Source organism: Notolepis coatsorum (genome assembly GCF_963971535.1).
Source record: "Notolepis coatsorum genome assembly, chromosome: 1".
NCBI classification, from domain to species: Eukaryota; Metazoa; Chordata; class Actinopteri; order Aulopiformes; family Paralepididae; genus Notolepis; species Notolepis coatsorum.
In genome coordinates this window covers 60,486,603-60,509,831 of record NC_140165.1, presented here as the reverse complement: position 1 = coordinate 60,509,831, position 23,229 = coordinate 60,486,603, and the positions used below count along the sequence as shown (strand labels likewise).

General features: G+C 45.0%; 1 protein-coding gene across 1 annotated transcript in view; it reads right to left on the bottom strand.

The window, feature by feature from the left end:
* Nucleotides 1–432: 432 nt before the first annotated feature.
* The window catches only part of zdbf2 (zinc finger, DBF-type containing 2), a gene marked incomplete at its 3' end in the record, with an annotated part of 68,493 nt that continues 45,696 nt past the window's right edge, over nt 433–23,229 (bottom strand). The window contains exons 10-13 of the mRNA XM_084322070.1: nt 18,022–18,371; nt 17,027–17,192; nt 1,636–2,115; nt 433–1,374 (exon numbers count right to left, since the gene is read on the bottom strand). Coding sequence (XP_084178196.1) covers nt 433–1,374; nt 1,636–2,115; nt 17,027–17,192; nt 18,022–18,371 — 1,938 coding nt within the window. The remainder of the gene's footprint in view (nt 1,375–1,635; nt 2,116–17,026; nt 17,193–18,021; nt 18,372–23,229) is intronic.

The window sequence follows — 23,229 nt, the reverse complement described above, 5'->3', positions numbered from 1 at the left end:
TGTTAAAAATATAATCTGTTACAGATTTCTGATTACCTGCAAAAAAAATTGTAATCAGTAACAATCCATTGGATTACTATGACTCAATAATGTCATTACTTTTGGATTACTTTGCCTTCGAATTCCATGGAATATGAGAAAATTTCTCCTCTTTACTTTGTTCTAAGTTGATTGGCATTTCAATGATGCTACTATCATCATCATCATCAACAACCATAATTAACAGTTACTTCAGATTATATACAATTATGTTTGCATCCATAATCTCAGGGACAATTGACTTTTACATTCAAACAGGTTTGTTAGTAACAAGTAATCACCTGTTTTTTAAAGTACCTGTAATCTTTTTTTCTTTTTACAGTAACTTCAACAGACTACAGTTACACTGTTTTTGTAATCAGATTACAATCATCCCACTCCATACAATCTGATCTATCTGTTCACCCTCTTCCTCAAGCTGCGTCTGGGGGAGGCCCTGCGCCCCATCGTCCTGGCTGGGCCCTTGGAGCCAGGGACTTTCCTGCTTTCCACGGCCCGCTGCGAGGCACCTGTCCTGGGCCGCAGGGTCGAGCAGAGGTCCTTGGGGACCGGAGGGGGCGGGAGGTCAGCTCCTCTCCTGGCCCCCCTGGAAGGCAGGAGGTCAGCTCCTCTCTTGGCCCCTTTGGAGGGCAGGAGGTCAGCTGCTCTCTTGGCCCCCCTGGAGGGCGGGAGGTCAGCTGCTCTCTTGGCCCCCCTGGAGGGCGGGAGGTCAGCTCCTCTCTTGGCCCCCCTGGAGGGCAGGAGGTCAGCTCCTCTCTTGGCCCCCCTGGAGGGCAGGAGGTCAGCTCCTCTCTTGGCCCCCCTGGAGGGCAGGAGGTCAGCTCCTCTCTTGGCCCCCCTGGAGGGCAGGAGGTCAGCTCCTCTCTTGGCCCCCCTGGAGGGCAGGAGGTCAGCTCCTCTCTTGGCCCCCCTGGAGGGCAGGAGGTCAGCTCCTCTCTTGGCCCCCCTGGAGGGCAGGAGGTCAGCTCCTCTCTTGGCCCCCCTGGAGGGCAGGAGGTCAGCTCCTCTCTTGGCCCCCCGGGTGACGATCTTGTCCCTCCTCCCCCCACGCGGCCCTCTCCTTCTGCCCGGCTGGCGGGGTCTGTAGGGGGGAGATGGGGTTTGGGGTTCCTGCTGGGTAGTCCTCCTTCCTCTCCCTCCTCCTCCTCCTCCTCCCGCTCGTCCCTCTGTGCTACCCTGCTGTCCGACCACTTCCGGGTTAGAGGTCGAGTCCGCGCTGAGCGCGCCCAGAGGGAAGCGGCTGCTACTGGATGGAGAAGAGCGGCTGAAAGGTCGGGTCAAGGTCGACGACCCCGCCTCGGACGAGCCTTGAACTCTGACCCCTATTGACCCCTCCTTCAGAGAACCAGAGGCAGAGCCTCCTCCTCTTCGCCCCCGATCCCTGCTCCTGCTGCCGCCCTCTCCCTCTCCCCCTCTCTCTCCTCCTCTACCTCTCTCTCCTCCTCTACCTCTCCCTCTCTCCGCTCCTCTCCCTCTCTCCCCTCCTCTCCCTCTCTCCCCTCCTCTCCCTCTCACCCCTCCTCTCCCCCTCCTCCCTCCTGGATCTCTCTCCTCTGCGTTCAGATCCGGACTCAGGCTCCTGAACAGCTGTCTGACGTGCAGCTGCCTGGGCCGTGCCGCGACGCTGGAGGGGAAGTTGGACTGCAGGGCAGCTTTCGGGGCCGTCTTCAGGATCCGGTTGGCGACCGGGTCGTAGAACCGCAACGGAACCCGTTTGTATTTGACCTTTAGCCCCCCGGCCTCCTCTGCCCCTAGCGACTGTTTCCTCTTCCTGCCTCGCCTGTTGCCCCCGGCGATGGAGCGGAGGCGGGGTGGGGGCTGGGTCTCCGGGGAGCACAGCAGGTAGAGCAGGGAGGTCTGGGCCTGCAGCGGGGTGACGACGCGGCTGTACAGCGGGGGGAGACACAGTCTGCCGCGCGGCTCTGGAGTCCTCTCCCGTTCCGCGCCTCCTCCCCCGGGGCGCCGAGCAGACGCGCGGACGCTCACGCCGGCGGCACCCGATTGGTTCGAGGGTTGTTGACGGACAACGGGGATGACCAATGGCACCGTTTGTGTGCCGTGACTCACTTTAACCACCTGAGGATCACAAAAGAAGAAGAAAAAAACAAACAAGTTGTCAACGTTTTCCATCATCAAGCATGTAGCTAGCATGTAGCATGTAGCTAGCTAGCTCCAGCGCTTGTCTATGTTTTCCATCAAAAACATGAAGCTAGCATGTAGCATGAAGCTCCAGCACTTGTCTATGTTTTCCATCAAAAAGATGAAGCTAGCATGTAGCATGTAGGTCCAGCGCTTGTCTATGTTTTCCATCACAAGCATGTAGCATGTAGCTCCAGCGCTTGTCTATGTTTTCCATCACAAGCATGTAGCTAGCATGTTTGATTGATTGATTGAACACTTTAATTAATAGATTGCAGAATGGGTACAGTACAGTACAACTCAATACACACAATTGTTAAGGGGATGAAGACCAGCGAAAGACTTTCGTCTTGTTTACATCAGGGTCCCCCATTTTCAATTCATAGTGAATGTAGCATGTAGCTAGCTAGCTCCAGCACCAATGTTCCCCCTAAGGTGCGCCCGTGCGCACATGGCAAAACGCTCCTGCGCACATCTGAAATCTGTCGCGCACAGAAACGTTTGTGTAAAATATGCATGTAGTTAAATTGACTGGCGCGTTGCACCGAATACTACGGTAACCTGTTGCGTGTGAAGTTACCAAGAGAAGCCTCGCTTTCAGTGCCGTGTGGGCGGCGCTACTGCGCTCTCACACAGACACACACAACACAACAGAGCAGGAAGCGGACAGATCCGACCAGCATCGCTGGCTCCGTCCTCACAATGCCAACGCGAAAATGTACATTACAGATTAACTGCAGAGAAAATTCCCAATTTATCGTCCCGGTCGAGACTAATTGGAAGCGGAGTGCAACGCGTGCAAAGCTTGACCATATGGTTCTGTGTCTAATAAAAGTGGTGGCGATCTCAAAGCTCACATGGACACAGAAAAACATTACAAACAAAGCAGTGCGAGGCGAGAGTTTGATGGCAAAGTTGAGTATGCAGCTATACAGAGAGAGAAAGAAAACAATTGAAAACTATTTTGATGCCCCAAAATTATGTTTTGGTTTGATAAGATGCTTGTTATGATACAATCATTCTAAGGATTATGTGTGTAATAAATTAGTTTAGTACACTAATTGCAACAAATCTGAAACTGCATAGTGCACGTTTAAATTAGTATCTTTGTGAGGTTACTGTTTTATAATTTACATTACATTGAAAAGATACAAAGATGGGGGGCTTCCGGTATGAGAGCGGAAGAGTAGCACGCATGCGGTGAGGCTCCTGGTCAAAAGAGCGAAAAACGGAGAAATAAGGACCCGAAAAGTGACGAAAAGTGATTAAAAATGAAGATGCAAACGAGAAGGAAGGAGGAGAAAACAAATATGAAGGAAAGAGAAATGGAGAACTCACAGGAAGAGGAGAGTTCGATGGAGCAGAACCCCCGAGGCGAGACCTAGAAGGAGCAGGCGGAGGAAGGGGGAGTCTCGGCTGAGACGGACAAGGAAATGCCAGGATGGGCCGTGCTCATGCAGGCCGGGATATTGGCGACCATAAAATTGAACTTGGACACGATGCAGGCGACCATGAAACTGAACTCGGACACGATAAGAAATTATATTGGGAAGTTACGGGAGGAATTGAGGAAGGAACAGGAGGACTTCAGAGGTGAAATGAATACAGAAATCAAAAGGGTGGATGAGAAGATGGCGGAACAGGACAGTAACGTAACAGAGGTACAGGCTAGAATGGCGCAAATGGAGGAATGGAACACAGAGATACACGAGGTGTTAACGTGTGCGATTCAAAAACAAGAACAGATGGAGACAAAGATATCGGACATGGAGGGGAGGTCACGGAGAAATAACATCAGAATATGGGGATTGAAAGAAGGAGTCGAAGGGGAATCGGTGATCCAATATGTGGAAGAGCTTATCAAGGAACAACTGAAGGAGACGGGACTGGAAAAAATGGAGATACAGAGGGCCCACAGGGCGTTGGCTCCGAGACCGAAACCGGACAGACCTCCGAGGGCGGTGATTATTAACTTTCTGAGATTTGAGATTAAGGAATTGATACTCAGAACCGCGTGGACCAAGAAGATAGAAATCGAGGGGAAAAGACTGTCGTTTGATCAAGATTACTCAACAGCGGTGGCAATAACACGCAGGTCCTACGCGGGACTGAAGAGAATTCTGAAAGAAAACGGAATGAAATTCCAATCACCCATGACCTCGCTAAGGATTCACTGGAAGGAAGGGACGGTGACATACGCGACGGCGCGGGAGGCGGCGGAGGAGATGAGGCGACGGGGGATGCAGATGGCGGAGGACGGAGAGGGAAGGAGACAGGAGGGCCAGACGCGGAGCCTGCAGCAGAGATTGGAGGGGGCACGCAGATGGACCAGAGTGGGAGATCGAGGCCCGGGAGAGGAGGGAGGAGAGAGGAGAAGGCCGAGGTGAGACGTGACAGACCGAAGGCGGAGACGGACGAGGAGGCCAGAGACGGAGAAGGAGGGGAGAGGAGGCGGGAGGAGACGAACGGATGAGTACACGCACAAGAGATTGAAAAACTATCCAAATAGAGACAAAATATAGAAACTGAAATAACATATACATAAACACACATTCCCAGGTAGAGGCAGGATATAGGAACGAACATATCGTATACATGGACACATAATACACAGGCTGACGGAGGAAATAAATGGAAATATAATTAGGTATGATAGACGGAACACAGAACATATTGAAACAAGTACATAGACACACGCTGAGAGTAACACAGTTGGAAGGGATTAAGGGGATAAATGGACATCACATAGAAAATAGAGAGGAGGAAAAGAAAGTAAAAAGCGGTACACAGAAGACACCACACACTGGTTTGGGAGGAAAGAGGGACATTGGAACATATGAGCCGCATTGAGGGGGACCTAGGAAATGGGGGTCTTTGATCAGAATGAAGGACAGAGCGCTTTTGACCAGGAGCACGACAGCAATAAAAACAGTAAGAAAGCTGGACAAATATGACGAGCGGTTGGGGGTAAAGGTTTCAAACCCCCAAGCCGTCAGGAGGAGGCCTCTCACTAGGAGAGCAATTACTCCTCAACCACCAGCAGGGGACAGGGGGGGACACAGGGACCCCCCGAACGCCTTGGGAGCACTTTATGTAAAGTTTATGTTTTTTATTTATGTTAATCATTACATGTATTCGGTGAAGAGAGCGGAGGCTACAACCGGAGGGGGGAATGAATGTGACATGGGGGGGACTGACAGACGAAAGAAGAAGAAAGATGACAATGGTTAAAGGTATAAAAATGATGTCGTTAAACGTTAATGGAATGAATAACGTGATAAAGAGGGGCAAAGTGATGTTGAAATGTAAAAAAAGTGAGATGGAAGTGATTTTTCTGCAGGAGACACATTTGGTAGCACAGGATCATGAGAAACTGAAGAGGTTCGGATATGAAAATGCATACTATAGTTCCTTTAAACGGAACCTGAGGAGAGGAGTAATCACGTTAATCAAAAACAGTCAAATTTGAATTGATCAAGGAAGTAAGAGACAAGGAGGGAAGGTTTGTTCTGGTGAAGGGAAAAATGGAGGGTCAAATGATTACGTTAGTAAATGTTTATGCACCCCCAGAGAGTGAGAGGGATTTATATGAGACCATTTTTGATATGATAGTGATGGAACTAGAAGGGATATTGATATGCGCGGGAGATTTTAATGTAGTACTGAATCACGACCTAGACACCACGAGTACTAGAAAAGGACGGGCACCAATCAGTAGATATATGAATATTCAGCTGACGGAAATGGGAATTACAGATGTTTGGAGGGGGATGCACGCCATGGACAGGGAATACACACATTACTCACACCCGCACGTGAGATATGCGAGAATAGACTACTTTTTGATGATGACGGGGGACAGTTACAGGGTACGGGAGAGCAGAATAGGAGTAGCGGACATATCGGATCACAGTGCCATATATCTGACAGTAGATCTAGAAGGGAGACGGAGGAACACGATCTGGAGACTAAATGTAGGAATATTAAATAACAAGGGGGTGGTGAGTCAGATCAAGGAGGAGATAGCCAGGTATAAGGAAGAAAATGACAACGGGGCGGTAGATCCGAACATTCTATGGGACACACTGAAGGTGGTGATAAGGGGGAAATTGATGGAGAAGACAGCAATGCTGAAGAAGGCCAGAACGGAGACATATCACAATCTGATAGGGAAGCTGAAGAAGCTAGAAGGGAGACACCAGATATCAAAAGAACAGGAAACGCTCAGAGAAATCAAAGAAGTAAAGGCCAGGATAAATAGGGAATTATTGACGGAAATAGAAAAGAAAGCGAGGTTCATGAAACAAACGTACTATGAAGGGGGACCAAAAGCGACCAGACTGTTGGCTAGGAGAATTAGGACGCAACAGAAGTTGAACACGATACACACAATAAGGGATATAAAGACTAATGAAATATTGAGAGACCCAGCTGAAATAGAGAGGACATTTAGAGAATACTATGAGAAACTATACACACAGCCAAAAGCAGCGGGAGAAGAGTAAATAGAAGCATATCTGGAGAAGCTAGAGTTACCATCGATAGGGAAAGAACAGAATGAAGAATTAAATAAAATAATTACGGAACGATAACTGGAAGAGGCAATTAGTAGAGCTAAAAACAACAAATCTCCGGGGAGCGACGGATTCCCATCGGAATTCTACAAGACATTTAGAACGGAATTAGCACCCATGTTAGGGGCGGCGTTCAGACACACGATGGAAGAGGGCAAAATGCCCCCCTCGTGGAAGGAAGCCATAATCACCACGATACCGAAGGAAGGGAACGGAAGGATAGAGAATTATGTAGTAGTTTCAGACCTGTGTCCATACTCAACATGGATTACAAGATGTATACATCGATAATATCAAAGAGATTTGAGACGTTTATGCCAGACATTATAGATGAAGATCAAACTGGATTTATTAAAGGGAGACAGACACAGGACAACGTGAGAAAGACATTACACATAGTAGAGGAGATACAAAAACAAGGTGGTAGCGCGGTACTGATTAGCCTAGATGCAGAAAAAGCATTCGACAGTGTGAGCTGGACATTTTTATATAAAACATTGATGAGGTTCGGACTGAACGGGAGGGCGATGAAGATGATCAAGGCGCTATATCAAGAACCGACAGCGAGGGTTAAGGTGAATGGCAGCTTGACGGATAGAATCAGATTAGAGAGGGCTACCAGACAGGGATGTTGTCTCTCACTGACGCTCTTCACCGTTTTCATAGAACAACTGATCAGACAGACCGAGGACATTAAGGGAGTAAGGATAAAGGGAACGGAATATAAACTAGGCCTATTTGCGGACGACGTGATAGTATACATGAGGCAACTAGACAAGAGCTTCCCGGCACTGATGGATCTACTGAAGGAATATGGCCACTACTCAGGATACAAATTAAACGTGACAAAGACACAGACCTTAGCATGGAACTATACCCCAACGACGGAAATTAGGGAACAGTACGGGATAAGATGGGACATGGACAAGATTAAATACTTAGGGGTGAACATCACGAGAGGGGTGGAGAAACTGTTTGAGGCAAACTATACACAGATAAATCAGAACATCAAGAGAAACTTAGAGAGATGGACAGTAATGCCCTTGGACTTCAATTCAAGAATAGAGGTCATTAAAATGAACATACCATCAAGGTTACTGTACCTATTCCAGTCACTACCGATACAAATACCACAGAATCAATTCAGGGAGTGGGACAGACTGATATCGAGGTTCATATGGGCGGGGAGAAGACCACGGGTCAGATATAAAACACTACAATTACCAAAGGAAGAGGGAGGGATGGCAGTACCCAGCCTACAAGATTATTACTATGCAGCACAACTGAGAGCAGTGACGTGCTGGTGTAACGACAGATATGAGGCAAGATGGAAAGACATTGAAAAAGAAGGGGAGGGATACAAGGTACAAGCTCTGGTGGGAGATAGGGAACTATTTAAAGAAAAATAGGGACTATTAGATCCAATCACCAAATGCACCTTGACCATATGGAACAGAGTAGTAAAAACACACAAATTGGAGAAGCAGTCAGGGGTTCTGAGATGGGTAGCACATGACAAGAGATTCAAACCAGGGAGGTTAGACCATGGATTCAGAAGGTGGGAGAGGGGGGGGGGGGCAACAGCGATATGCAAAATGATAGAGAAGGGGGAAATGCAGACACTACAAAAATCAAAGGAGGTATTGCATTTGGACTAGAAAACAGGGACCACTTCAGATATCTACAGGTTAGAGACTACTACAACAAAGAAATAAGGGGGGCCAAAGACGAAGAACAGAATGGAATAATAAAGATGATAGTATGGGCGATAGGAAGATGACCATCCTCAGTGGATGGGGCATAGGGTGGGGATTGGAGAGTGGGTATAGGGGGGCTTATAATAGGACGGGTGGGTTAGGGTTTAGAGTAGAAAGAGGGGGGGTTGTAGCTGGGGTGGTATTTTTATGTGTTTTATGTACTGTTGTCTTATATGTGTGTAATTGTTCCTCCTCTGAACTCCTGGGATTGACCGTCTGGGCCCGCCTGGATCGGCGCCTCTGTACTCAGCCTGGCTGCACTGGTACGTTCTCTACGCATTTAGACGAGCTCGACCATGGCTAAATTGAATATTTTAATTTGGAACGCAGGAGGGCTTAACGCCCCACACAAGCGTGCCAGTGTCCTTTGGCTATTGAAGAGGAGAAATATTGACCTTGCTCTCCTTAGTGAGACGCATTTATTGGTAGGTGACGTGTCAAGACTGGCAAATCGGCAATATCACGTTATCTCCTCATCCTCAGCCGATGATAAGACGAAAGGAGTAGTCATAGTTACAAGACGTAACCTTGATATCAAAGTCTTGGATGTATGGTCGGACACGGAGGGAAGGATTACTATAGCAAAAGTTGAATTCTTGCATAGGAAGATGGCTATAATAGCATTGTATGCTCCTAACACATTTGATTCAGCGTTCTATAATACAATCACGAAGAATATGTTGGAACTTAATGGATACGCTCTCATTGTGGGTGGCGATTTTAATGCGTGCTGGGATGCGGAGATGGATAGGTCCGGGCCCTCTGAAACGAGCGACCAAAAACGGGCCTCTAAGGCCCTTAGGATGTGGGCCAAGGACACGGGGCTCACAGACCTTTGGCGCTTATCCAACCCCACCCTCAAAGATTACTCTCACCTGTCAGCCAGACACAAAAGCTTCTCTCGAATTGACTATGCATTCGCGTCCCCTAATATGTTTGATAGTTTCGATGTCTCATTGGTTCCCTTGGCTCTCTCAGACCACAAGGGGATTTTCCTTACGGCAACATTTGGCAGGCTCTCCGCAAGAGCTCCCAGATGGCGTTTTAATTCGACCTTGCTAAAGAACGATGACTTCTGTTCTGAGTTCAGGAGTAAACTAGCTGAATTTTTGCAGATCAACGTTGGCACAGTAGAAGACCCTAGGGTCCTGTGGAACGCATTGAAAGGATTTATCAGGGGTCATGTCACACTATTTGCCTCCAATTTGCGAAAATCCCGGTCAAAAAAGCTAGAAGGACTGGAATCATTATATGCGGATCTATACGCGTCCTTGCAAACTAACTATAATGAACGACTAAACACACAACGTAAGATAGTCAAAAAAGAAATAAACTCCATACTTAAACAACAGTCTGAGTTCTTGATACATAGGACAAGACAAAATTACTATTTTCACGGCTCCAGACCTAGCCATCTATTGGCAATGAAAATACGCTCAAATGATCATTTCTCGGATATCCCCTCGATTAGGACGAGCCAGGGTGCAGTCACTACTGATTCGAAAAAGATCAATGACACTTTTAAAGAGTTTTACTCACAGTTATATAGCTCAGAGGGTAATCTTGATGACTCTAAATTTGAATCGTTCATTGGCGGGCTTGAGATACCCCACATTTCTGAGGAAGAGGCCAAGGAACTGGGGAGACCGATTACTCTCGTGGAATTGAGGGAGACGATTGTTGAAATGCAGAGGGGTAAGGCACCAGGCTGGGATGGTATTCCACCCGAAGTGTATTTGGCTTTCTGGGACCAACTGGGTCCATTGATGCTCGACATGATCAATTACGCTATCGAACAAGGGGAGTTCTCAAGAGATGTCAATATGGCGTTGATTTCTTTACTTCTCAAGAAGGACAAAGATCCCAATGATTGTGGTAGCTATAGACCCTTGAGTCTTCTCGGGGGTCGATTTAAAAGTGTTTGCCAAGGTGCTGGCCCGTCGCCTGCAGAGATTTATGTCTGTATTGGTACACTGCGATCAAACTGGTTTTATCCCGGGGCGTCTGGCTGCAGATAATCTTAGGAGGCTGTTGCATGTAATCGATAACAGTAAAGACAATACAACTCCATCCACAGTTCTGTCTTTGGATGCCATGAAGGCGTTTGACAGACTTGAGTGGTCATACCTGTGGAAGGTACTTGAGGTCATGGGTCTTGGGAAGAGTTTTATTCATATGATTAAAGTCCTGTATGCCTCGCCGTCTGCGATGATACTGACAGGCAAAAACTGTTCCACACTCTTTCCAGTCTCCTGATCTTCTAGACAGGGTTGCCCTCTGAGCCCAGGACTGTTCGCGCTCTCCCTCGAACCTTTGGCCCAATTTATTAGGCAATCGGAGGACATCGTCCCCATAATGGTCAATAATACTCCACACAAAATTGCTCTCTATGCGGATGACCTGCTGATTTTCATGGACGACCCATCCCGGTCGGCCACAAAATTATTGAGGATAATCGACGACTTTGGTAAATTGTCAGGCTTTAAGATTAACTGGAACAAATCAGCCTGCCTACCTCTTAATGAGCTGGCCAAGGCGGTACGACTACCAGCTGATATCCCCATAGTAGAACATTTTAAATACTTGGGCATAGAGATATTCCCCACGCTGAACCAAATTACTAAGTACAACTTCACGGGTACTTATGATAAAATACGCCAGGATCTAGACAGGTGGTCGTCCCTTCCTAACTCCTTACAAGCCCGGGCTTCCATAATCAAAATGAACATCCTGCCTAGGATACATTTTATTAGCTCAATGCTCCCCCTGCCCCCTCCAATAGACCACTGGCGCAAGGTACAATCGATGGTATCTAAGTTTATCTGGAATAACAAACGCCCGAGAATCAAAAGGGCTACTACTCAACGTAGAAAACAAGATGGGGGCCTCGCAATCCCGGATTTTAAACTTTATTTCTGGTCCTTTTCACCGAGACCTCTGATGTGCTGGCTAGACCCTGTAGAGGCTGTATCGTGGCGCTCCTTAGAAGCGGCGGCGGTATCTCCGCTAAGATTGCAGGATGTAGTGTACTCCACTGTCTCTATTTCGAAATGCCGGCTGAGGTATGGACCGATCATAACTCACGTGATCCAAACGTGGCGTAATGTACAGAGGTCGTGTGGGGTTAAATGCCCATGGCACCTGGACTCTCCAATTTTTAATAACCAGCAATTACTTGTTGGGCACAAGCCGGTTAATATTCCTCAATGGCAAAGGAGGGGAGTGCATACTCTGGAGGATATTTATGATAAGAACGGCCTCCGTGCGTTTCAGGACTTAAGAGAATTTTATGATTTACCCGGCGAGTCCTTCTTTCTTTACCTTCAACTAAGGTCAGCACTGAGGGCGCATGGCGTACCGTGGGCTCAAGCTTTGCACCCACACCCCTTCCTCAGGCTCATAGTGGACAGGACGACATCCAGAGGGTTTGTCTCAGACTTTTATACGCTCTTAATTCAATCCACGTATAAAAATGTATCATTGGATACAATCTGGCGTGTGGATATCCCGGAGTTGGACCCCGAGTTTGACTGGGATGATGTTTGGGCAAATGTGGCATTATCTTCCCGCAACCCCAATCACCAGCAAATTAATTTTAATTATATTCATAGGACCTATCTTACACCTAGGAAGCTATTTGCTATGGGACTGATAACCGACTCTCGGTGCACTTTGTGCTCTCAAAAGGCCACTGGCACTTATATGCATATGTATTGGGATTGCCCACCAGTGGCCCGCTTCTGGAGGTCAATAACGGACAAACTTTCAGATCTGTGTGGCTTAACTATCCCATTCACAGCTGTTACGCTACTCCTGAACGATATAACGACACTACCCGCGTCCGTACAACTGAAAAGGGTTGTCCTAGCGGGCGTCACAGCAGCGAAGAAGCTAATAGCAATGAGATGGAAGGAGCCTGAGAAGCTTACAATGATTAACTGGTCCCTAACTCTATTGGATGTGATTTATCTTGAGATATCCACGGCCCGGGTGATCGGGGTGGGGCAGGCTGGAATTGACCTGTGGTTCGCAGCAGCTGAGAAGGTAAAGACCGCCGTGTGCGGCTGAGCGGGGTTGGGGCGCTTGATCGGGGGGGTCCGGCGGTCTCTGGGGAGGGGGAGGAGGAAATGTCTTGTCTGCCTTGGTTTTTGTTTTGTCCTTCTTTTTTAAAACTTTATTTTTTTAGCGTTTATCGCTTTCCTGGTCAAGCATGACGGCGGGTCCGGGAATCGAACTCGGAGTCAACCAGATCCGTGACGCAGCACGGAGTCCCGCGCGAGCGCGGTAACATGGTGTGCTACTGGAGCACCCCTGTCTTGTCCTTCTTAACTTTGACTGGGGGGATTTTAGGGGGGGTAGGTATTTAGCTATTCTGCGCTATATGTCAATTCACATGCCATCTCCCCTAGGGACTAATATTGGCAGACTGATTGACCTGTTAACCAACTTGGAGGAAGAATTTCTTTCTTCTTACACTTTACCTTCTGCGAGTTTGGCAGTCTTGAACATGTGTAAGGGACCTAGGCTATCTACAATAGATCTGCGGCAACACTCTCATAAACAATCTTTTAAGTCACTCCACTTGTAAAGGTGGGGAAAGGTTGGCATGTTTGAAGACATTTTTGTTATTGAAATTGCCATCTGTATTTGATAGGTTGGACGCTGTTCTTTTTCTTTTGTCTTTATAATTTATTATTCTGTATTATTATTGTTTGTTATTCTCCTGTGAAGTTATGTTTTTTGTTACTGTGGTTATTGTGTTGTCCTGTTTCGTGTAATTAATAATAAAAAGATTTGATCAAAAAAAAAATATGATAGTATGGGCATACGAAGGGGGGCAAGGAAGAGTAATATCAGCAATATACCGGGCTATAATGAACAGCAAGGGACACACGACCGATTACATAAGGGAGAAATGGGAGAGAGAGCTAGAGATAGAAATAACAGGGAAGGAATGGGGGAACATATGCGAGGTGCAACATTCAACAACAGGATCGAGGATATGGAAAGAGTTTGGATGGAAAAACATAATCAGATTCTTTATAACCCCAGAGCTGAAGGGAAAATATACACCAACACAAAGAGCATGCTGGAGGATGTGTGGGAAGGAGGGGGCAAATCACACGCACATATTCTGGGGATGTCAGAAGCTGAAGGGGTATTGGGAGGAGATAGGGGAGGCAATGATCAGAATATTAGGATACGGATTACCACAAACAGGACTGGTGCTTTACTTAGGAGACCTGACACACGAGGGAATACAAGGGGGGGACAAATATTTAATAAAGATAATGTTGATAGCGGCCAGAAAAGCAATAACGAGACTGTGGTACAAGGAAGACCCACGATAATAGCACAATGGGTAGGAATAGTGGAAGAGATACAGGATATGGAGAGGATAACACACATGCTGAGGTTACAGGAAGAGAAATTTGGAGAAAGATGGGGTAAGTGGGAGGATTACAAGGGGAACGAAAACGACATCACAGAGGAAGAACCAAATACACCACAAGAGGGCGAAGGGTAAAGGAGGAAAGAGGTTCAAAGAGGGTCTCTGAACCCATGTCACACACTTAATGTTTTCTAATTTCATTTTGGTTTAAGGTATGACAACTGTTTTATGTTTTTTATTTGCTTAAGTCAGTTTTTTTTTTTTCGTCTTTTGGGTATTACAATTTTTTATTTATTATTTATGTCTGATTAATAGTGTTGTTGATGTTATTGTATATGTCGTGTTGTTTGTCTATAAATGTTTAATAAAAAAATTTAAGTTTATAAAAAAAGATAAAGATATATTTTTTAAGCTGGATTTTCTAATACAGAAGAGGTATTATTTAGAACATTACTTCATATTTGTCTTGTTATTTATTTTGTCCAGTAAGACTTGAAAATATATATTATTTTGTCATAGGTTGATTTAGTTATTTTCTTGAGATTTGTCAGATAGATTACTTTAGTCATAATACAGCATGTTGAGTAACTTTGGTTATAGAGAGATATTATTTTGTTATATAAAATAATATAAACAATAATTTTATATCCATACAGAGGAGGCATACCTTAAATATATTATAATGATAAGGCATCTTTGAGTAAACTTTGAGTATCATTAAGTATCTTGAGGCTGAAGGCAGTGTCCTCTTTAAAAAAAATCACAATATGGTCACCCTTGAAGTCGCATTATAATTCACTTAATAAAATAATGACGAGTCAGCCTCCTAAAAAGACAAAAGTTAGTGACACGACTCACACCGCCGCCGCCAAAGTAAGGACTTTGCTCTGTATCGTCAATCAATGGTCAAATAAATATTTGATTAAGGAATATAATATGCCTTTTTGTATTATTTCTCTGTGTATCAGCTAAATGTATATATTTTTATGTTAGACATTGAGGGAAATTAAGATTCTCAGATTTTTTACAAACCGCCGCTTATCAACTAACCGGTTAATCGGCAGGTGACGTATGTTGCTCAGTAGTTGCTGATGTCTGCTCAGGAGGTTTGAGTGTTTGCTCAGACCGAAAAAAAATTTGAGGGAACATTGTCCAGCACTTGTCTGTTTTCCATCATAAGCATGTAGCTAGCATGTAGCATGTAGCTAGCTAGCTAGCTCCAGCACTTGTCTATGTTTTCCATCATAAGCATGTAGCTAGCATGTAGCTAGCTAGCTCCAGCGCTTGTCATTGTGCATAAAGAGAGGCTTTAGAAAATGGCAGAAATGGCACATCGTCAGTCAGACACTAGCTGGAGGCCACGCCATGCTGTAGTTTCTCGAGGGGGCGATGCAGCCGAGCTCTCGAGACACATTTATTATTTGTTATTATTTTTATTATTTAACCTTTATTTAACCAGGCATGTCAATTAAAAACAGATTCTTATTAGAATTAGAAGGCCTACCGGGAGGAGGTTGATGTCCTGGCACTGTCCTGGCACACACCTGAGACAATTAACCTGTTAAGCCCTAGCCCTATTTTCTGAAAATCCGCCTAAAAATACATACCTAAGTAAATGGAAGATTGATCCACTTCTACAAGGTCCATTTGCATGTTCTTGGTATCTAGGGGCATGATCTATGGATCTCAGGGAATATTCCCAGTGTCAGGAATATTGTGTCTGTTACTAGGCTTGAGTAAATTGTGATGAACCAAAGGAGAATATACATTTTCTTTTCTTTTTTATGGTGAATAACACCATACATGACAAATGTAATTTTTTTGCCACTCATTCAGCACATTCTTGAGATCACGTGTAAAAAAAATCTAAGCAAATGAATAAAGGGAAGATGATTAAACAGGAGATTATGTAGAGAGTAGAGACAGTACTGAATTCTGCCATCCGGACACATGCAATTTGAAATATGGCCTATAAATGGCCAAGTCGCACATCTATGGATCGGGCCAAATCTCCCATTTCCAATGGCAGAGTTATTATTAGTTAGTCTTATTCGGAATGGATTTGGTGCCAGCTGTAATTTCTGCCCGTCTCCTCTCCGATACTTGAGAATGAACGAAAAATAACAATAGGTACATAGAAATAAGCTTTTGAATAAATTCCAATCCCTCTCTATATATAGTATAAATATATATAAAACGTTATACACTGTGTTATCTTCATTTTAAGGTAAATAGGTTTTGAGGCTCCAGGTGAATTTTATTTTGTGTATGAGGGGGCAAAATGGCTCTTTTGATGTAAAGGTTGTCGACCCCTGATATAGCCTCACATTCACACATCAATGGCAGAGGCAACCAAGCAAGGTGCCAACCTGCCTATTGGAGGCAGTTAGGGGTTAAGTGTCTTGCTCAAGGACACTTTGACGCGCTGCCGGGAGGAGCCGGAATTAGGGATGTCCCGATCCAATCACTTGATTCAGAAGATCAGAATTTTTTAACTTTTTTTTTTTATTCAACAAACATGACCATGTTCACGTCTTAAACTCATACTGAGGCCTTAGTTTTGGTTTTAAATTGCATATCATCATTAATTAATTTATTGTCACACAGAGCAGAAGAATTTTGCCAAAACAAATGCATTTCCTTTGATTTAATTATACATCAAAAGATTTATGTCAAGGATGAGGGACATCCACTAGTTGCAGAACTTGCAGTCACCTGATTTTTACAGACGATGGCGCCATTGCTCTCATGAAGCAGCAGGTTGGAGGCGGAGTTTTTAGATTACTCCGGTTGCAATGCCTCGCTTGAATGAAGTTAACTTTTCACCTGGATAACGTCAACATTCAGGGTGAATGTAATGGGAGAAATTGGGATGGGAGAATTTTTTTTTTATCGTATTGGGAAAGATCGGTATCACATGATCGGGATCGGATCGGGAGCAAAAAAAATTGATCGGGACATCCCTAGCCGGAATGGAACCAGGAACCTACTGATTACCAGATGACTGCTCTACCTCCTGAGCCACTCTCTCCCCCTTTTTAAAACTGTTCTACTGTGACTTGACCAAGAATGATAAAACATGTCACCCTGGCGTCGGACTGGATAAGTGGATAAAAACACTTCACCTGACACCTCGAAGCCAGCCTGAATCTCCGCGTCTTCCCCTTCCTCCTCCTGGTGCATTGTGGGTTGTCCTCTTCGTCGTGGTCCAATAGGGGGATGACACCGATTTCCAATCCTGCCCCTTGGTTCTGACCACACCCCTTCTTTTTTGGGCTCCTCCTCCCGTATCTAAAAATAATGAAATCACTAGATCTCAGTGTGTGTAGCAAAACGTTTTTAAGGAACACTCCAACATTTTTTTCCGATTTTTCTCCCATCCCACTGTTAGTCGTTATGCCAATTCCCAACCCCCTTCCTGGTTGTTGCGCATCCCCCCCCTACTGTTGGTCCGGGAGGCCGGAGACTGTCACATGTTTTCCTCCGACACATGTGCAGCCAGCCGGCAGCCAGCCGGCAGCCAGCGCAGATTCTCACCGGGAGAGTGTAACGTGTGGAAGGTCACACTACCTCCCTCCAGATCCTACCCTCGCTGTGCAGGCGCCCCAACCGAACTGTAGGGGTCGCTGTCCACAACAAATACTACACCAATATAAACAGTATATACGTTACCTGGCTGCCCTACCTCAGATATACTACACCTATACTACACCAATATAAACAGTATATACGTTACCTGGCTGCCCTACCTCAGATATACTACACCTATACTACACCAATATAAACAGTATATACGTTACCTGGCTGCCCTACCTCAGATATACTACACCTATACTACTCCAATATAAACAGTATATACGTTACCTGGCTGCCCTACCTCAGCTATACTACACCTATACTACACCAATATAAACAGTATATACGTTACATGGCTGCCCTACCTCAGATATACTACACCTATACTACTCCAATATAAACAGTATATACGTTACCTGGCTGCCCTACCTCAGATATACTACACCTATACTACACCAATATAAACAGTATATACGTTACCTGGCTGCCCTACCGCAGATATACTACACCTATACTACTCCAATATAAACAGTATATACGTTACCTGGCCAGCGACTCTGAGTCAAAGTAACACAGGAAGCGTCCGTGTCTGAACTCGTGCACCATCCTCTCCACCTTCTCCTGGTCCTCCTCTTCTATCTGAGCCCAGGTCTTCCCTCTGAACGACTCCGGGATGTGGGGCAGCGACGGCAGGACCTCCTCTATCGGTAGTCCCCTGTACCCCTCCTCTTCCTCCTCCTGCTGCTGCCCGCCTCCTCCTCCTCCTCCTCTCCCCGCGCTGCCCTGGGTGTGTGTGTGGAGCGCAGAGTCCAGCCGGTGTGTGTACACCTGGTCCTCCACCTGGACCTGGGTCTCCGTGAGGCAGGTGAGATCCAGCGTGTTTGATTGGCTCGCCTGGGGGGGAGATTGGTTTAACTTGGCGTTAAGCACCGGGAAATAGCTTTTATGTTATGGATGTGCTGTAGTGAATATTGTGAGTGAGTACATAGAGACAGACAGCCAGGTAGATATAAATACATATTATTATAAATTAAATGTTCCATCTTTGACGGTGAATAACACCATGCAAAAATTGACCAAAAGTGAAAGATTGCCACTGAGCTCATTCAGCACCTTCTTGAGATCAAGTGTACAAAAAAATCTAAGCAAATTAATAAAGGGCAGATGATTTACAGGGGTGTTTGTAGATACAGTACATGCCGGCCAAGCTGGTAGCAACTCCGAGAGCTGGGCTCGATACCAGCATATCCTGCGTTAGTGGCGAGCGCCTTGCCCACTGCGCCACTCAGCCGCTTACTCTTGGCTACATTTGAAAAGGAAACGCAACATCACTTAATACGGACTGTATTGATCTATTTGTGATGCGAAATAAATCTCGGCCCGGTACCGGGTCGATCGGGCTTAAGAGGTTAAACTAGCGTTAGCTAACTAGTGCAGCCTGCCCAGCTGTAACGTTAACGTTTAAACTAGCATTAGCTAGATAAACAGACAGACAGTTATAGATAGATAGAGACTTAACTTATACATGTTAGTATAAGGTTTAAAGGGGCTATGTACTGCTATTCCTAGCACTATTTGGGCAACTTTACACAATTCCTGTTAGTCTATTGAAGACATTTGTAAGGTTTTTTTCAAAAAAAATTCATTGTTTTATATTTCTAATCAAGTACTCAAAACCATCATTTTTCAGCCTCAAGATTTCAGGCTGTTATGGCCTGGCTCCGCCCATAAGCACTTTGAGTGACAGTCAGTCCACACAGTCTGCACTGGTATAGAGAGAGAGAGAGAGAGAGAGAGAGAGAGAGAGAGAGAGAGAGAGAGAGAGAGAGAGAGAGAGAGAGAGAGAGAGAGAGAGGAGAGAGGAGAGAGGAGAGAGGAGAGAGGAGAGAGGAGAGAGAGAGAGAGAGAGAGGGGGTGGGAGAGAGAGAGAGAGAGGGAAGGGGTGGGAGAGAGAGAGAGAGAAAAAAAGACAGGCCGTTATTGACAAGGCCCCCTCTCTCCCTCCCTCCCTCTCTCTTCCTTTCTCTCCCTCTCGGTGATTAGAGTTCGCGGCGCGCGGCAGCTTGTGGTTTTTTTTTTCTTTCTTTCAATCTCCCGTTTGCGGGTGTGTGGCGCGCGGCAGGCAGGTCCCCCCCCAAGTGCTCTCTATCTCTCTCTCTCTCTCTCCCCATGCAGAGTATGAGGAAATGGTTTCCACTCGCTGTGTACAGTCAGTCTAGGTAGAATGTGGGCGGGCATTAGCTACAACCACAGAGCCAATCACATCACTGTCTGCTACCCAGCGGCCGAATGACGTAAATCAGCCGTTCAAATCAAAATGGCCTGATTTACTGGAGGAGGAAAGGGGCTGAGCTGAATCAGAGCAATCCGCCAATATGGTATTTAGACACTAAAACACATTGATACGAACTCCCATTACTATAATACAATGCTAGAGACTGAAAAATGACATTTATAGTACATGTCACCTTTAAGTGAATATACTATGATATTTGAGGCATATTTTTTATTTTTATTTTATTATTTTAACGGGAGAGTGGCTAAGCCACGGGTGACATTCTATTAAGGTAGAATTAAGAGTTTTAGATCCTATGGCAATTTGCATAGGAAAGTTAAGGATAAATGGCTCATTCTGGGCTGACCGGTCGTGTAAGGGAGGGAGGGGGCGGGGAATAGGGGATTATATGTATACTATGTATGTTTTCAGGCTCGGCTCTCAACAGGACCTCAATAATTGGATATATATCTATTATGAATTGGTACTCCATACGAATTATACACAAGAATACAACAACATGTTTAGATTATGGCTAGTTTGAATATAATGATTTAGAATACTGGGGGACTAAACAAACAACACAAACGCAAAAGCGTGCTTACACTGATGAAAAACAAACAGGTTGATGTGGCTTTTTTAAGAGAAACGCACTTATTAGTGGATGACAATGTAATGCTAGCGGACAAAATATATCATAACATCATTAGCTACTCATCTTTTGGAACGAGATCCCGTGGGGTTGCTATAGTCGCGAAACGGAAGTTGAATATTGAATTGTTGGACGTATGGTCTGATGTGGATGGTCGAGTAACCATAGCTAAAATAAAATACAGTAACAGAAAAATCGCGTTGGTATAGCGGCATATGCCCCAAATCTTTACGACGCCAACTACTACGCTACACTCACTAGAGCAATGTTGAACCGTCCCGAGTATTCATTTATAATTGGCGCAGATTTTAATGCTATTTGGGATCCCGTGATGGATAAATCTAATCCCACCATTTCCAATGATCAGAAACATGCATCTAATGCACTAAAGGATTGGGCCAAGAATACAGGTGTAAATGACCTATGGCGATTACTCAACCCAACGGCCCGAGAATACTCTTTTCGCTCTGCAAGACAAGACATTTTCCAGAATAGATTATGTTTTTGCATCCCCAAGACTATTTGATAATTATGACGTGGAAATGGTGCCCAATGCACTATCAGATCACAGCTATTTACTCCTGAAAGGTTCATTTGGTAGACTGTCATCCCGAGCTGCTGAAAAACAATGAATACATTATACAATTCAAAGTTGAACTTATTAAATTCCTGCGGAGTAACGCGAATTCGGTACAGGACCCCAGAACGTTATGGATGACGGTAAAGGGTTTTATCAAGGATTACACAACGGGCTTTGCCTCCAACCTACGCAAGAATCGTTGTTCAAAATTGGTAGAGCTGGAAACGCTTTACTCGTCGTTATTCTCCTCTTTACAATACAACTACTCGGTTCAATTGGAGTCTAAAAAGATTAATGTATTAAAAAAAGAGATTAACTCCATTTTAAGACAACAATCTGAATTTCAAATACGTAGCACAAGACAACATTATTACTTTCATGGTTCTAAACCAAGTCACCTACTAGCTATGAAGATACGATCTAACGCAAAATTTGCAGATATCCCTACTATTAAGGACCAACAAGGACTTGTTACAGACCCCAAAAAGATTTACGAGACTTTCAACGAGTTTTACTCCAACCTGTACAAGTCAGAAATGGTTTTCGATTCCGGTTTAGCGTTAGAATGGAGTAAGTCGCATGTGACACAGCTGCTCACCCGTTATTTTTTTTTTCGTTTTAAAAACATATTTATAAACCATTAATGCGTTTAAAACTTGACGCATATATCAACTGAGATTATTAACTAACTATATTGACCAAAAGAATCGAGATGCCAAACACAAGGAAAGACACAACGAGACCAAAACCAGTCGTAGAGGTCCCGCCGCAGGATCCAGGATTCGTACAGCAGGAAATATAGACTTGACAGAGGCCGCTTCAAGTTCAACCCCATCAAACACCTCCGCAGATACCGAACATATCATCCGGAAAATGGAGGAAATGGGGAATACAATGGAGAAGAGAATGGAGGAAATGGGGAATACAATGGAGAAGAGAATGGAGGAAATGATCCTCCAATCACAACTGTCGGAGAAGATAATAACTCAAAAAGTAGATGCTATTAAAGAATCTATTGAAGGCAAAATTGATGCGCTGAGAGCGGACGCCGACGCACAGATTAAACGCACCGAGGCTCTGGAGAAAGTAATGGAAGCCCACGAAATCAATTTCACTCGCATCTACAATGAAGTAGAGGTTAACAAAGTTAACCTAACTGCTGAGATGAAGGGGAACTACAATGAAATCAAGACGGAGCTCAGCGAAATAACGATGGAGCTTACGCGAATCAATAAAGAACAGAAAGCCAAAATATTCCAGATGGAATATCAAAAACGCAAGCTGAATATTCGTATTGTCGGTCTGGAAGAATCAGTGAGATGTGCAAACCCTGAAGAGTTTGCCACAGAATTACAGAAAATCTTGGGAACAGGGATCCTTCCTAAAATACCGGAGGTGGATCAGTGCTTCAGATTGGGACCCCGCTCCATTGGCAATAACGCTAAGCCCAGAGTGATATTGGTTATCCTGCGCCAAGTCAGAATAAAAGAAATTATTATTCGTGAAACTCGCAGGATGAAAGGCAATCTGAAATACATGGAGGTACCAATACACTGCTTTGAAGATTATTGTCATGATGTAGTGGAACTGCGTGCCAAGTTCAAGACGGTGATGTCTCAACTATACCTGGGGAAATACAGACCCCTACTAATATACCCTGCAATACTTCGCATTGTCGACAAACAAGGAGCAAGGGTTCTCCTCAACTCGCCTGAAGATGCAGCCAAATTCCTGTCTGAACAACACGCAGAATAGTGTATAAATGGCCTTTTAATCTCAGTTATGCAAGGTCACCATATAGTACAATCTTTAATAACCGAGGATTTGGGACAGAGAGACCTACGTGCTCAGAGTTTTTGAATGCTTTCCCCGACGTGTTTATATTATTGCGGACATATTGGATTCAAGATTGGAACACTCCAGAACATACTGGAACATTCAAACAATGTAAAAATGACATATTGGAATAATCTAGAACATCGAAGCATTCTTTGATATATGGAGCATTCTGGAATATCAGCAATACGTGGTCATTCACTCTACCAGAAGCCCCTCGGGGGAATAATCAACAGCTATCTAGATGCAGAACCACAGAGCCATCATAGCCGGCCGGCTGAAAGATCACTCTACACAACGATCATCGCCCACCCCGGTCAGGGGAAATGCTGCATATACGTATTTAAAAACTGTTTTTTTATTAATGGGAAATAATTTCACTACTTCTCCAATTTATACTTTAGATGTT